This window comes from Bubalus bubalis, chromosome 21, assembly GCF_019923935.1.
Source record: "Bubalus bubalis isolate 160015118507 breed Murrah chromosome 21, NDDB_SH_1, whole genome shotgun sequence".
Taxonomy (NCBI): domain Eukaryota; kingdom Metazoa; phylum Chordata; class Mammalia; order Artiodactyla; family Bovidae; genus Bubalus; species Bubalus bubalis.
The window spans coordinates 27,342,380-27,357,415 of NC_059177.1; the positions used below are offsets into that span (position 1 = coordinate 27,342,380).

General features: G+C 38.2%; 1 protein-coding gene across 5 annotated transcripts in view; it reads left to right on the forward strand.

Annotated features, from left to right (window-relative positions):
* The window catches only part of CNTN3 (contactin 3), a 393,129-nt gene extending 378,454 nt beyond the window's left edge, over positions 1–14,675 (forward strand). For all 5 annotated transcript variants that reach the window (XM_025271930.3, XM_044934326.2, XM_025271931.3 and 2 more), the window contains 3 exons: positions 9,485–9,597; positions 10,229–10,397; positions 12,694–14,675. In XM_025271930.3, coding sequence (XP_025127715.3) covers positions 9,485–9,597; positions 10,229–10,397; positions 12,694–12,794 — 383 coding nt within the window. In that variant the 3' untranslated portion in view covers positions 12,795–14,675. The remainder of the gene's footprint in view (positions 1–9,484; positions 9,598–10,228; positions 10,398–12,693) is intronic.
* Positions 14,676–15,036: the final 361 nt, after the last annotated feature.

Sequence of the window (15,036 nt, forward strand, 5' to 3'; positions counted from 1 at the left end):
CAAGTACTGTAGCCAAGCTGCTTGTCAGTGACAGAGAGGCAGGGGAGCTTGATCTTCTCACAGAGGGTGAGGAACAGAGGATTGCAGAGACTTTGAATAATAATACAGTCTACCCAAAATCATTTTTAGACACTGATAATCAATCCTACCAGCCAATAATAAGGATCATTAAAAATGTTTCTGGAGGAGCTAAGAATAAATTGCAGGTATCAAGAGATGCCTAGGGATCCCTGAGTTGCTCTTTCATCTGCCTATACTGCCTGCACCTTGTCCTTCATATCCTGTCCTTCAGCATCTTCAACCTCAAGCCTTTATAGATATAATAAGTTAATTTATTCCATCCAGATGAATTACTTACATAAATATGTCAATTAAATATCCCCAAGACATATAAAAATTACCCCAAATGACTCTTGATTTAGAAAGAAGAATGATAACCTCAAATGCCTTCAATGGACAGGCAGGTTTAACTAAGCAATGGGGGGTGAGTGGGCCAATCTCTTCTTCCTTCATCCCTTTCTATCCATCACTGTAGGACCAGTGTTTCTCATCGTCTGGTTTTGCAAAAGAAACCAGAAGTCTAGAACTTAAACGAAACTTCCCAAATTTAAATGTTGGCACCTACCCCAAATTAAAATACAGTATTTGGATTAGACAAAAAATATCTGTTAGCTGGGTCTGGCTTTCGGGAACTTTCAGGTGGCGGTGTCTGATTTGAAGCTTTATAGTTTCAGATGTTTCTCTGTCTTGTGTTTTTAACTTCAGCAATAGCTCTGCCGGCCGTTTTCCTTCTTTTGCAGTTGAGACGCTGTGGCTTCTATCGGGTCAGGGGAGTAGACTCAGTACAGCTGACTTGTGAATGGCCAAGTGCATCTAGTAAGCCTGAAGTGTATTCGGTAGATCTTGTCTGTGATGTTTCAGGCTTGCTGTTTGTTGGTGCACAAAGGTAGATTCTTAGCGAAGTGGCAGCACATCAAGCTCGTAATCTGAAGGTTCTGAGCTCATGTCTGAGAGAAGGCATAGTGTTAGGACTTCCCAGGTGGCTCAGTGGTAAAGAATCTGCCTGCAAAGCAGGAGACCCAATTTCGATACCTGGGTCAGGAAGACCCCCTGGAGGAGGCATGGCAACCCACTCCAGTATTATTGCCGGGAGAATTCCGTGAACAGAGGAGCCTGGCAGGCTACAGTCCATGGGGTCCCAAGGAGTTGGACATGACGGAGTGACTAACACTTTCACTTAAAGGTAAATAGTTTTGATAGTTTGTGGAAGGAAAGGGTTAATATTTGAAGTTTGACCTTAGTAAGCTAGAAAAGAAGAGCAGTTAAGGCTTAATACAAGGTACATGCATGCTTAGTCACTTCAGTAGTGCCCAACCCTTTGCCACCCTCTAGACTGTAGCCTGCCAGACTCCTCTGGCCATGGGATTCTCCAGGCAAGAATACTGGAGTAGGTTGCCATGCCTTCCTCCAGGGGAGCTTCCTGACCCAGGGATTGGACTCAGGGATCAAACCCATGTCTCCTGCATTACAGGCGGATTCTTTACCACTGAACCATCACAGAATCCCCTAATACAGGGTAACTAAAGATTACTAAGGGTGGAAGTCGAAAGTAGGGATGAAGATAACTAAAGAGAAGTTTGGATCATACAATAATCAAACTTTGTTCATAATTTGCTTAATGTTTTACAATCTCCAGTCATTGAATGATTCTTGCAAGATTTTAGTCACATACTCAAACAACCTGATTATTATTTCCCTAATTTATTTACTGTAATACTCAAATATATTTATTTTATTATTTTATTTTTTGTTGTTGGAGAAGACTCTTTTTTGTTGTTATTTTATTTATTTTTTTAATTTTATTTTATTTTTTAACTTTACAATATTGTATTCGTTTTGCCATATATCAAAATGAATCCACCACAGGTATACATGTGTTCCCCATCCTGAACCCTCCTCCCTCCCCGTACCATCCCTCTGGGTCGTCCCAGTGCACCAGCCCCAAGCATCCAGTATCATGCATCGAACCTGGACTGGCGACTCGTTTCATATATGATATTATACATGTTTCAATGCCATTCTCCCAAATCTTCCCACCCTCTCCCTCTCCCACCGAGTCCAAAAGACTGTTCTATACATCAGTGTCTCTTTTGCTGTCTCGCATACAGAGTTATCATTACCATCTTTCTAAATTCCATATATATGCGTTAGTATACTGTATTGGTGTTTTTCTTTCTGGCTTACTTCACTCTGTGTAATAGGCTTCAGCTTCATCCACCTCATTAGAACTGATTAAAATGTATTCTTTTTAGTGGCTGAGTAATACTCCATTGTGTATATGTACCATAGCTTTCTTATCCATTCATCTGCTGATGGACATATAGGTTGCTTCCATGTCCTGGCTATTATAAACAGTGCTGCGATGAACATTGGGGTACACGTGCCTCTTTCCCTTCTGGTTTCCTCAGTGTGTATGCCCAGCAGTGGGATTGCTGGATCATAAGGCAGTTCTATTTCCAGTTTTTTAAGGAATCTACACACTGTTCTCCATAGTGGCTGTACTAGTTTGCATTCCCACCAACAGTGTAAGAGGGTTCCCTTTTCTCCACACCCTCTCCAGCATTTATTGCTTGTAGACTTTTGGATCGCAGCCATTCTGACTGGCATGAAATGAGGTACCTCATAGTGGTTTTGATTTGCATTTCTCTGATAATGAGTGATGTTGAGCATCTTTTCATGTGTTTGTTAGCCATCTGTGTGTCTTCTTTGGAGAAATGTCTGTTTAGTTCTTTGGCCCATTTTTTGATTGGGTCATTTATTTTTCTGGAATTGAGCTGTAGGAGTTGCTTGTAAAATATATTTATTTTAAAAGGCTTTGTATCATTGTTATTTACAGAACATGATTAATATTCTCTCCATTACAAAGTGGTAGTCCTAAATTTTTTTTTCTATAAAAATGAAAGCAAATCAGTTATTTAAACAGAGAAAAGTTTAACAGTTAAAACTACAGTGAATAGCAAAAAGAAACATAATCATTTGCCAGAAATGTGTCCATGAAAATAAGTTTTGCAATGAGTGAGTCAGAGTGTTAATGATTGTTATTAGTAGAGTGATATTCTGTTCTTGATTGCTCAATTTGAGATGAATTATTTGTAGTAAATATATCCTTAGGTCAGAGTTAATTTGAATTATGACTGTGTGTTTTGGGGTGTTTACCAGACATCTGTGTGCAACTGAAAACATCTGAGTTATTTGTTTGAATAATGCCCTTTGTTCTGTGTCATTATTTAGATCATAGTTTAATCTATGTGTTGTATTTAAAGTAGATTGCCACTGATGTGCCAATTTCAGCGTCATCAAAAAGAATCATATTTATGAATAATTGCATCCAACTAAGAGTTGGATGTAGTAGGTTGTTTTCTTTTCCCCCCTAATGTGAATATAGGCAAATATTTGCAATTAAAATGTTATCCACGTAAATCATCTTAGTGGTACAAGTACTGATCTCTGGGAACCACTAACGTGGTTCATGGTTAGAAGTCAGACAATATCTTTACCTCTGTTCTCACTGTACTTAGGAGAATCTCTGACACAGAGCAAGTGCTTATTGAGTATGTAGTGACTGAAAGGGATTTCCAGATAGAAACCTTTTCTGCAAGGCCTGTGTCATTCATCCGGTCTGCCATGCCTTCCTTCTTATCCCACCACTCATATGACCGCCATCATCATGGCCTGTTCACAGATTCCAGTTCTGCCCCTTCCCTCCAGCTCCACTACCATCACTTGCACTTGGACCTTTATTGCCTTTTACACAAAGTGCTACAGTGTATTCCCTACGGAGCTTCCACCAAGGTTTTCCTCCTTCTCCCTCTGCCCCGCAAAAGATCTATGAGCACACACCTATTGGTTCCACAAATCTGATCCTTCTTCAGCCTTCTGCCAATTGCCTGCAAAGCAATATTCCTTTTCTAGTTCCTTTGACCTTCTAGACCCTTTAGAATATGGTTCCTACCTGCTTCTCCAACTGCCTTTGCTCTGATCCCTTCCCCTCATCCTTACCTGTATTGTCAGGACTCAGCTCCCCATGGCACCGTGTTAGTTCTTGGCCTCTGCACCCTGGCCTGTGTCATTCCTTTGCCTTGGATACCCCCTGCCACGCCCAGCCCAACCCCTGCATGTGCAACTCTTATCATCTTTCAAAATCCACTTGAGATGTTGGCACCTCCTTATCTGCTTTTTCCCTTAACACTTAGAACTATGTTAGTTAACAAATCATTTAAGTATTTAATTAACGCACCAATTGTTTCACTGTTTTTTTCTTATTTTTTCTTTCTGTTATGTTTCTTGTCTTCTTAGCCTCAACATGAACAGCTATATTCAAACTCTCAAGCTGATGGTCAGCTTTAATGTCCCAGTTTGGTCTTTGTGAAATTTATAGCATTTATTGGGTTGTGTCTTGGAGGACTATAAAAACCATGGAGCTAGAAAATACATTCTAAATCCTGTTGTGTCATATTTGAGAACACTGTCCAGCCATATGTTGTCCTGCTGATACCATAGTGAATTGTAACTGTTATTTTTTTCCTGATTCTTTCCTCAATTCATTATCTTACTTTATCATTGCATGAACCATTCCTTAGGGACACGTGGGGAATAGATCAAACTTATTTTCTAATAACACTACAAAAGTTTTTTTCTTAATCCTTGTGTTTTATTTCTTGCCTTAAAATGGCAGTCAGTTACATATAAAATCTGAAGTTGACATCTACCTTTGGCAAGATACTGGATTCGTGAATAAAAACTATGGACATATGGACAAATCATTTGTCAACTCTTTCAAGAGTTAAAGTCACAGATAGTTGCTGCTGCTGCTGCTAAGTCACCTCAGTCGTGTCCAACTCTGTGCAACCCCATAGGGGCAGCCCACCAGGCTCCCCCGTCCCTGGGATTCTCCAGGCAAGAACACTGGAGTGGGTTGCCATTTCCTTCTCCAATGCATGAAAGTGAAAAGTGAATGTGAAGTCTCTCAGTCGTGTCCGACCCTCAGTGACCCCATGGACTGCAGCCACCAGGCTCCTCCTTCCATGGGATTTTCCAGGCAAGAGTACTGGAGTGGGGTGCCGTTGCCTTCTCCACACAGATAGTTAGCACAATGTAATAGGGGAGGCATAGACTTTGGAATTAACGAGAGCTTGTTTGAATCCACATGGTATCTCTTACCAGTTGTGCATCTTAGCAAGTTCTTTGCTTTTAATTTTTGTGATAAAAATACACATGACATAAAATTTCCATCTTACTTGTTTTTAAATGTATACTTCCTTAGTGTTAGGCTTGGTTGCTGTGTAGCTGATCTCCAGAACTCTTTTTACCTTATTAAAGAGAAAATCTGTACCTATTAAACATCTCCTATTCTCCTCTCCTTCACCCCTGGCAACCACAATTCTACATTATGCCTTTATGGATTAACTACTCCAGCTGCCTTGTATATGTGGATTCACATACAGAATTTGTCTTCTTGTGACTGGTTTATTTCATAATTTCCTCAAGGCTCATCCATATTGTAACATGTGTCAGGATTTCCTTCCTGTTTAGGGCTAAATAGTATTCCACTATATAGATAAGCCTCATTTTGATTACTCATTCATCTGTTGATGGACACTTAGGTTGTTCAACCTTTTGTCTACTGGGGATGATGCTGCTATCAACATGAATGTAGAATCTGTTTTTATAAACTCTCTGGGTCCAGGGTACCCATGTACAGAAAATGGGCATTATTATAATGCAATATAATGAGAATTGAATAAATTATAAAAAAGTATATTCTACCATTCCTAACATAGTTTAGGTTTTAATAAACATTAGTTGCTAACAGTAATAGAATTTTAAATGAGAAGAGAAAGTTTGTCTGGTCAAGGATTTTCCAGATGCTATTCTTACCAGTAGTGATAAGAGATAATTTTAAAATAGCTTATAAATATCTTTTATATTTTAATAATTCTTGATTTATTAAATAGAATACCATAGGAATGTAAGTAGCATAACAGTCATGATTATGTGACTATTAGTGTTTAGGAAAAGGCTAAACTGTGTGGATCACCACAAACTGTGGAAAATTCTGAATGAGATGGGAATATCAGACCACCTGACCTGCCTCTTGAGAAACCTGTATGCAGGTCAGAAAGCAACAGTTAGAACTGGACATGGAACAACAGACTGGTTTCACATAGGGACAGGAGTTTGTCAAGGCTGTATCTTGTTACTCTGCTTATTTAATTTATATGCAGAGAAGGAAATGGCAACCCACTCCAGTGTTCTTGCCTGGAGAATCCCAGGGACAGGGGATCCTGGTGGGCTGCCATCTATGGGGTCGCACAGAGTTGGACACTACTGCAGTGACTTAGCAGCAGCAGCAGCAAAGTACATCATGAGAATCGCTGGGCTGGATGAAGCACAAACTGGAATCAAGATTGCCGGGAGAAATATCAACAACCTCAGATATGCAGATGACACCACCCTTATGGCGGTGGTGAAAGCAAAGAACAACTAACGAGCCTCTTGATGAAAGTGAAAGAGGGCTTACAGCTCAACATTCAAAAAACTAAGATCATGGCATCCGGTCCCATCACTTCATGGCAAATAGGTGGGGAAACAGTGGAAATAGTGGCAGACTTTATTTGAGGGGCTCAAAATCACTGCAGATGGTTACTGCAGCCATGAAATTAAAAGACGCTTACTCCTTGAAAGAAAAGTTGTGACCAACCTAGATGGCATATTAAAAAGCAGAGAGATTACCGTGCCAACAAAGGTCCATCTAGTCAAGGCTATGGTTTTTCCATTAGTCATGTACTGATGTGAGAGTTGGACTATAAAGAAGGCTGAGCACCAAAGAATTGATTCTTTTGAAGTGTGGTGTTGGAGAAGACTCTTTAGAGTCCCTTGGACTGCAAGGAGATCCAACCAGTCCATTCTAAAGGAAATAAGTCCTGAATATTCATTGGAAGGACTGATGCTGAAGTGGAAACTCTAATACTTTGGCCACCTGCTGTGAAGAACTGACTCATTTGAAAAGACCCTGATGCTGGGAAAGATTGAAGGTGGGAGGAGAAGGGGACAACAGAGGATGAGGTGGTTGGATGGCATCACCCACTCAATGGACATGAGTTTGTGATGGACAGGGAGGCCTGCCTTGCTGCAGTCCATAGGGTCACAAAGAGTGGGAAACGACTGAGCGACTGAACTAAACTGAACTGAAGGTTAATGTTTATGTGTTTTTTTGTTCAATCAAGTTCATTTTTTAAAAAATAGCAAAAATGATGGAAATGGAACATGACTATCTGATGCTTAGAAGCACCAATGTGGAAAATGAGTAATTAGACCAGCATGAAGCTTTTATTTTCCCCCCTTTCCCATTTCCTGTTTTGTTGTTGTTATTTTCTTTTCTTTTTGTCCATTAAAAAAGTATTGAGTTTAGGATGCACTCATTCAGCTCTTCTGTTGATATTCTGGGACTCATACAAAATAAGACTGAATGCTAAACATGAAGTCACTTCTTCTGCAAGACTAGTGTTGGAATAAATCACTCCAAAATAAATTCCACCAAAATCACTCAAGTTTTCTATACTCGGCAAGCACACATCTCTTGACAGGACACATCATGATGTAGTATATTATCTGAACTGCATCAAATGGAGCCTGTCCTTTTCTGGTGCTGCTAGGCCATGGAATCACAGACTTTGGTAACTGTTCTCACAACAGTGCATTCATAACATTTGGATGGAGCCCCCAGAACATAGTCATTAGGAACCCTAGGCAACTGCCATTATGTATGTTTTGTTATATAAGCTTTGCAACCTGAATGCTCTGAGCTGACCTGAACTCCTTGTGAATATCAGATCACAAATTTTAAATGCAATGTGTAATAGTATGAAAGAACAGACAGTAAGCCAAAGAATCTGCAGGGAATAGTCTTGTTTAGCATCATTAGTCACCTCAGTGTATCTGTGCAGTCTTCCCATGTGTAAGTCCAGCCACCTCTCCTTCATGGAGTGAGTCAGCGATATCTAGAAATGTCTCAGCATGGCCAATCTTTTATATCATTTTCCCGTAACAAATTCAGTTAACCAAGTTACATTTTGCGGCTAAATCTACAAGTACAATGTATTTCAGCACCATTTTGGGCAATTGTGATGTTGTTGCCAAATGGATAATATTATGTTTGCTGTTTTGTAATTAAGAAACTGACTTTTCAGTGCCCTATGTTGCTCTTGACAAATGCTACCAAACCCCCCTCCCCCTGCATCTAGTGTTCATGCTGCTGCTGCTGCTGCTGCTGCTAAGTCACTTCAGTCGTGTCTGACTCTATGCGACCCCATAGACGGCAGCCCACCAGGCTCCCCCATCCCTGGGATTCTCCAGGCAAGAACACTGGAGTGGGGTGCCCTTTCCTTCTCCAATGCATGAAAGGGAAAGGTGAAAGTGACATCGCTCAGTCATGTCCAACCCTTAGCGACCCCATGGACTGCGGCCCACCAGGCTCCTCCATCCATGGAATTTTCCAGGCAAGAGTACTGGAGTGGGGCGCCATTGCCTTCTCCGCTAGTGTTCATGAGAGGAAACTAAATTATAAATCCACGTTTTTAAACCTCAGAGAGTTTCATTAATTATGTAATGGAATTCTCATTAACGTTTTAGTGTTTTGCCTTATTTTTCTCAAAAATTGATTTAAACTTGGAAAACGAAGACTAAAATATAGACTGTTTGCTGCAATTTTTCATGTGTGTAGCTATTACTTCATGGGAATAAATCTAAGTAATCTTTATTTTTGATTGCCTCCCATTTTGCTCGTCTCATCATACATGGCTGGCTTAAAAATCATCTGCACTTCATTTCCTACAACTTTAATCTGCTCAGTTGGCAGTTTCTCTCAGCCTCTGGATGTATGAAACAGGGCACACTGCCTGCCTTTCCTGGCCTATCAACAGGCGACCCTCTAGTGGTGGATAAAAGAATTTCTTTATCTCCAGTATCAACAGGTTTTCCAAGACATCACTGTGGTGATGGTGGTTTAGTTGCTAAGTTGTCTGCGACTTTCCGCGACCCCATGGACTATGTAGCCCACCAGGCTCTTCTGTCCATGGGGTTCTCCAGCAGTGGGTTGCCATTTCCTTCTCCAGGGGATCTTCCCAACCCAGGAATCAAACCCATGTCTCCTGCGTTGCAGATGGATTCTTTACTGCTGAGCCACCAGGGAAGAAATGCCCTAAAGTGTATCATGAATATGCTAAAATGAATTGTCTCACAGTGTTCTGGAAATGACTTTGTAAAAGGAAATTTAGCTATTCTGTTATTTTTTCTGATTCTGCCTATGCACTGAGTTACCAAAGAGATTCTGCCTTACTTCTGCCGCCTCCTTTATCCATGTGTTGTATGTAAAATATCACTCCATGCTCAAATCTATTTTGCTTTTCTCATTCTGCATTTCAAGCTCCCAGTCAGCCACCAGGAAATGTTGTTTGGAATGCTACAGACACGAAAGTGTTGCTTAATTGGGAACAAGTGAAAGCCATGGAGAATGAATCAGAAGTAACAGGATATAAAGTAAGTGGTATAATTTGCAATGCTTTCTTTTCCCACTTCTGGTAGTACTTTTCAAAGGAAGCTAGATTTGAACAGTTTTTTTTTTTTTCCCCTAAATGTTGATGGTGTGGTCTTTATAAACTACTTTTGACATACAGATATCAAGCTGTTTGTGAAAAGAATATTTTTCCAAAATGCCTGATTTCTTAAATATAAATTTAAGTGAAATAATTGTGCTCATATGGGAATTTTAGGCCAAATGTTGGTAAAGCGTTGGTTGTTTCCTGTTTCTGATACTCATCTATATACTACTTAAAATGAATCCATGGTTTTGGCTCTGATTCCTTGATCTGGTGTTCAGGCTCAATACATTATAGGTCCTTGCCCCATCTCTGAAGCCTTAGAAATACCCAACCAGCTGAATGTTTCATGGAAGAAGTTCAGTCTCCCCACCTCATTGATTTTGAGGATTTGATGATTCTACCATGTGCTGACCCTTCATTTAAGATCTATGATAGATCTATGAATGCAGCAGATACTGTAGTGGGTATAGAAAAACAACTGATATAAATGAAGTAACAGCAGGGGAATAATTCTGATGAAAAAATAAAAGCAGGCAGTAAAAAAAAATATGTTTGTTCATGCATTTTAGGTTTTCTATAGGACTAGCAGTCAAAATAACGTGCAAGTGCTGAACACAAATAAAACTTCAGCTGAACTTTTGCTGCCCATTAAAGAGGACTACATTATTGAAGTGAAGGCCACAACGGATGGCGGGGATGGGACCAGTAGCGAACAGATCAGGATTCCAAGAATAACCAGTAAGTCGGTCGAAGTCAGTGTCTCAATTCCCAGCATCAGTTATGAGCCTGCAAGAGAGAGTCTGTTTGCGCGCACCCCACCCCCTCTTTTTTCTTTTTTTTTCCTACTGTGTCTTTCATCTGAATGCTGAGAAGGTTTTAGAATATGAGAAGTGAGGGAAGGAGGAATTCCTCAAGAGCTAAGTAAGGAGAATGATAAGAGCTGAAAGACAGGGAAAAAAAAAACCTTGAGAAATGTTTAGCAAATGTTATTAGTTTAACTTTTGTATTCTGAGCTTTGCATAAATTTGCCTTTGGAGTTCCATAAAAATAGAATTCTTTTTCTCAAGGGCAATGTTGGACCCACAAAACAATTTTAAGATCTTTAATATTCCAGTTGTTTGCCTCCTAGAAATTATATATATGTCTTATCAGTTCTTTACCAAGTAGAAATTTTAACATTTTTAAGGTCATAACCCACTTTTGGCCAAACTGAAAGACACTTTCTAAACAAATTCTTGGTTTCTGATTTCAAAGGAAGTTCATACTTACTTTTCCTTTCAAAATCCACATGAAGCCTACTTTATTACAATATAAAGTTACACTTTCAGAGTTGAGGGAAACAGACTTTTCATACATATTTTATCAGTGACAGCGGTAGAACACATTTTATCTTTTCTTTTAAATCTTAAGTGTGGAGTTTCGGGGCCTCATTTAAGTACCGCAGAAGCCATACTGTCTTCATACTTTATTCTCTGGTCCTTAGTATCCTAAATTTCTTTGTTTCCTTTCACTGAACTCTACCTAATCTATAGTCTTGGACATTCGAAATTAAAACCCTTATCTGTAATCTTGGAAAACAAAATGGGACATCTTTAGCAAATATAGAGAAAGGGAGATGTGGAAATTTTGAAGAATTTTATCTTTTCATGAAAGCATAAAGACTGCAATACTTAGACCAAAAACAAACAAGTAACCATGTGAAGAAAATGCGAAATGTTTATCTCAGAATTGAGTTCTGCAACATAAAAATCTGTAGAAACCATTTAGGACTACAGACATTTTTAAAAGTGTATACACTTCAGTAGAGCAAAACCAGAAATTAATTTAAGCTTATTATTGGTAATATTAGTGTTAATATTTTTAAGTTTTAAAATTAAGATTAAGATATTCTGTCCTATTTCTACGATAGCTCAAGGTTCAGAGTTAAAATTACAATATGGCCAGGTACTTTTGTGGTAGTCAAGTGGCTAAGACACCACACTCCCAATGCTGGGGGCCTGGGGTTCGATCCCTAGTCAGGGAACTAGATCCCACATGCCACAACTAAGAGTTTGCATGCTCAACTGAAAATCCCGCATGGTGATGTCCTTGGTTTGCATGCTGCAACTGAGAGTTTGCATGCCACAACTAAAGATGCCACATGCCGTAACTAAAAGACCCTGCATGACGCCACTGAAAATTCTGCATACTGCAACTAAAGATGCCACATGCCGAAATGAAAAAGATTCTGCATGCTACAGCTGAAAGATCCAGCATGGGGACTTCCCTGGTGGTTAGCATGCTGCAGCTAAGAGTTCGCATGCCGCAACTACAGATCCTGCATGCCACAACTAATGAACCCATGTGCCGCAACAAAGACTGAAGGCCCCATGTGCCCTCAACTAAGATCCGGTGCACAGCGTGGCCAAAGAGGAACTGTCAACACGAATGGGTTCTGTGTGTTTGCAGGAACAGACATGATTTTAGCATTTGAGGGCTGCCGTCTCAAGAGTAGCCTTTTCCTCTGACATCTGCCATCTTGCTGAGCATGCATAGGTTGCCGGTCTTAAGTGCAGACAAAGCCATCTTTAGGAAAATGGAGCTTGTTACTGATTGCTTTTTTAAGATGTTGTTTTATATTATACATAACAATTTATGTAGAAATGCACAAAAGAGAAATAAACACAGATTTTTCAGAACCCTTCTCTGATGAAGCTTTAATTAAACCATTGAATTAGCTCAAAATTGTCTGTAATAGAGTATAGTTGTTTTCAAAAATGATTAAGTTGCTTTTCCACTTTCAATTAAAGTTAAATAATACTAGATAAACAAAACCCAGAATCATTTAAGAAAACTTAAGTACTCAGGGTGTTTATAGATACCCATGGCAAATAATATCAGCTACATTGATAAATAAAATGAAAACTAATGTTAACTTGTGGTAGTAAATTAGGTCCCTGATATGATTTGCTTATGATTGGAAAGACTTTGCTTTTGTCCTGGTTGCTTAAATTGGTGCAGTTCTCATTAATGAGCTGTTTATCGTCTTTGACAGATATGGATGCAAGAGGTTGTACGTCAGCCATCTCCGCTGTCTACCCTGTGTCAAGTTATGTCTCTGTAATAATGTTCTTTATTGTAAACACCTTGTGTTGATAGTCACTTTTTAATTATTTATTGGAAACTGAATTGGTTACGAAAGAAGTGCTTTCATGAAATACAGTGATGATGCATGGGTTTTTTCCAAATGTATTTTTAAATTTCTACATAGGTAAAATATGAATATAATAGAAAAAAAACCAGTAAATCCCTTTAGGGGAATCTGAAATGCCTTAATATTTACTTGATAAACCAAAGGAATTTACATATTACATCCACCCGATGTTTGATAGAGACATTCTTAAGCTATGATTTGAGGCCTGCCTGTGGATGAAGACTCACACTTCACCATGTGTACTCACATGCAGACACATACACGGCTGTAGTGCTTTTGGTGTTTTTTTTTTTTTAATTAATAGAGAAAAACTCATGTAATTCAAATGCTTTCTTCCCATTGTAATAGCACTATTGGGAAGATATAATTAATATTATTTTGAAATGCTCATTTGAAATACTCAAGGATGAAAAATTACATTTTAAAATTTACCCTGTTTGGAAAAGGGTGCATGTGATTCAAAAGAATGTTGTTAGAGATGCTCCACTAGAATGTGGAAGTGTGCTGTTTTGTTCAGGTAAACTAGTGCGTGTTTGTGAGATTGTTTACAAATCACTTCTCGCTCTGCTTCTCAATTACTCATCCCTAAAATGTGGAGATAGTAATACCCATCTTATCTGCCTCTGCCCCGTGCATTACTTACTAAAAGATCAAGAAGGAAATCTGAAAGTGCTTTGTTACCCCTAATGCACTAAGCCTGTACAAAATATTAGTGTGAGTTTATTTAATAATATTAAAGTCATGAGAACCTGTCATATTTTTAAAGTTTGCACTTTAAACAAAGTTTTCATTGTAGGTAATGCTTTCTCTTTCATTCCATGATATTATTTTGGCATGATCACATTCTGTCCTTTTCTCAAAAGTTTTAAAAAGTGAAATAAAATTAAAAGGAATAGTTTCCTTCATACCTATGAACAAGCTTTCAGGTTTTATTAAAACCTGGTGGAGGAAATAAGAAATGACCTGAATCTTAACCCATATATTATACAAAATTCACCTGATCCTTCATTTCCAATTTTTGATTCCATTACGGGACTCTTTTTTGGATGGTGCAGATGGTTTTTTAATGAAGTCCAACAGTCTATCAGAATGTGTCTGGCAGGATTTTTAGCTCCTAAGCTAAATTTGTAATAGAATCATGGCCATGCTGCTGACTTTGGTATGTATGACTCAGTCTCTCAATGCATTGTGTTCAAAGGATTGTCAAAGACATGACTTCATAGCAATATGTTAAAAATATAAGAAAATCAGCAGATTGAGTGTTAAACATTGCAAAATCAATTTTTTACCTATTTCCAACAGTTTCACATTTTGCAGGAACTTGTTCTTTGCAAAGATACCTGAATTTGAAACCAACAGATATCAAAAGAGAATACATATTAGCAAAATTCTGATATCACCATAAAGCATTACTTTACATTTAGAGATTCCTTTTAAGATAACATCATTATACACAAAGAAAAAAATATTTATAACTTTTCTCTGGAAGTTCTGTATATAGTGTATATATCTAGAAAAAAATCTGAACAAGTAGATTTCATATGACCATTGTTATTTCAGGTCAAAAAGTGGGGAAACACTTTCTCCAATACCTGTATTTTATGCAACATGTAATGGAGTTGTACCTTTTTATTACTTAGTAATTCCTAGAATATGTTCCTATAGTTTTCATTTTCAAGATGATTAATCTCTTGTTTCATGGTGTTTCTAGAAATATATCTCCATGAGATATGTACTTTGTTTCATATTGAAAAGTATGACATTTACCTTTAAATTCCTGTGTGTGTATCCTATGGTTATCTGTATGTATTATTTTTTATTATTCTAATAAAATTTATAAAAAGCAAATGCCTATGTGTGATTAATTGTGTTATGGTCAAAAAGAACATTTTAAGGGAGAAATAAGAGGGCATCATAATAGTTATTCTGATGCTATCATTTCTTATATTTTTCAGTCTACTTTTTGTCTTTCTATCTTTTAACCTTTTATCTTTTTATAATCTCATGACAGTAGTTTGAGACAATGCCCTCTCTATTAAAGGTATTTCAGCTTTGGGGAGATGGGAGAAAAGAGAAGCAGAAAATTCTCTTATTGAATTATGGTATTTAGTTTCTTCTGATTTTATTTGGTTGATACAGCTACTCCCACTTTTTTTTTTTTTTTTTTTTTACTCCCACTTTTTT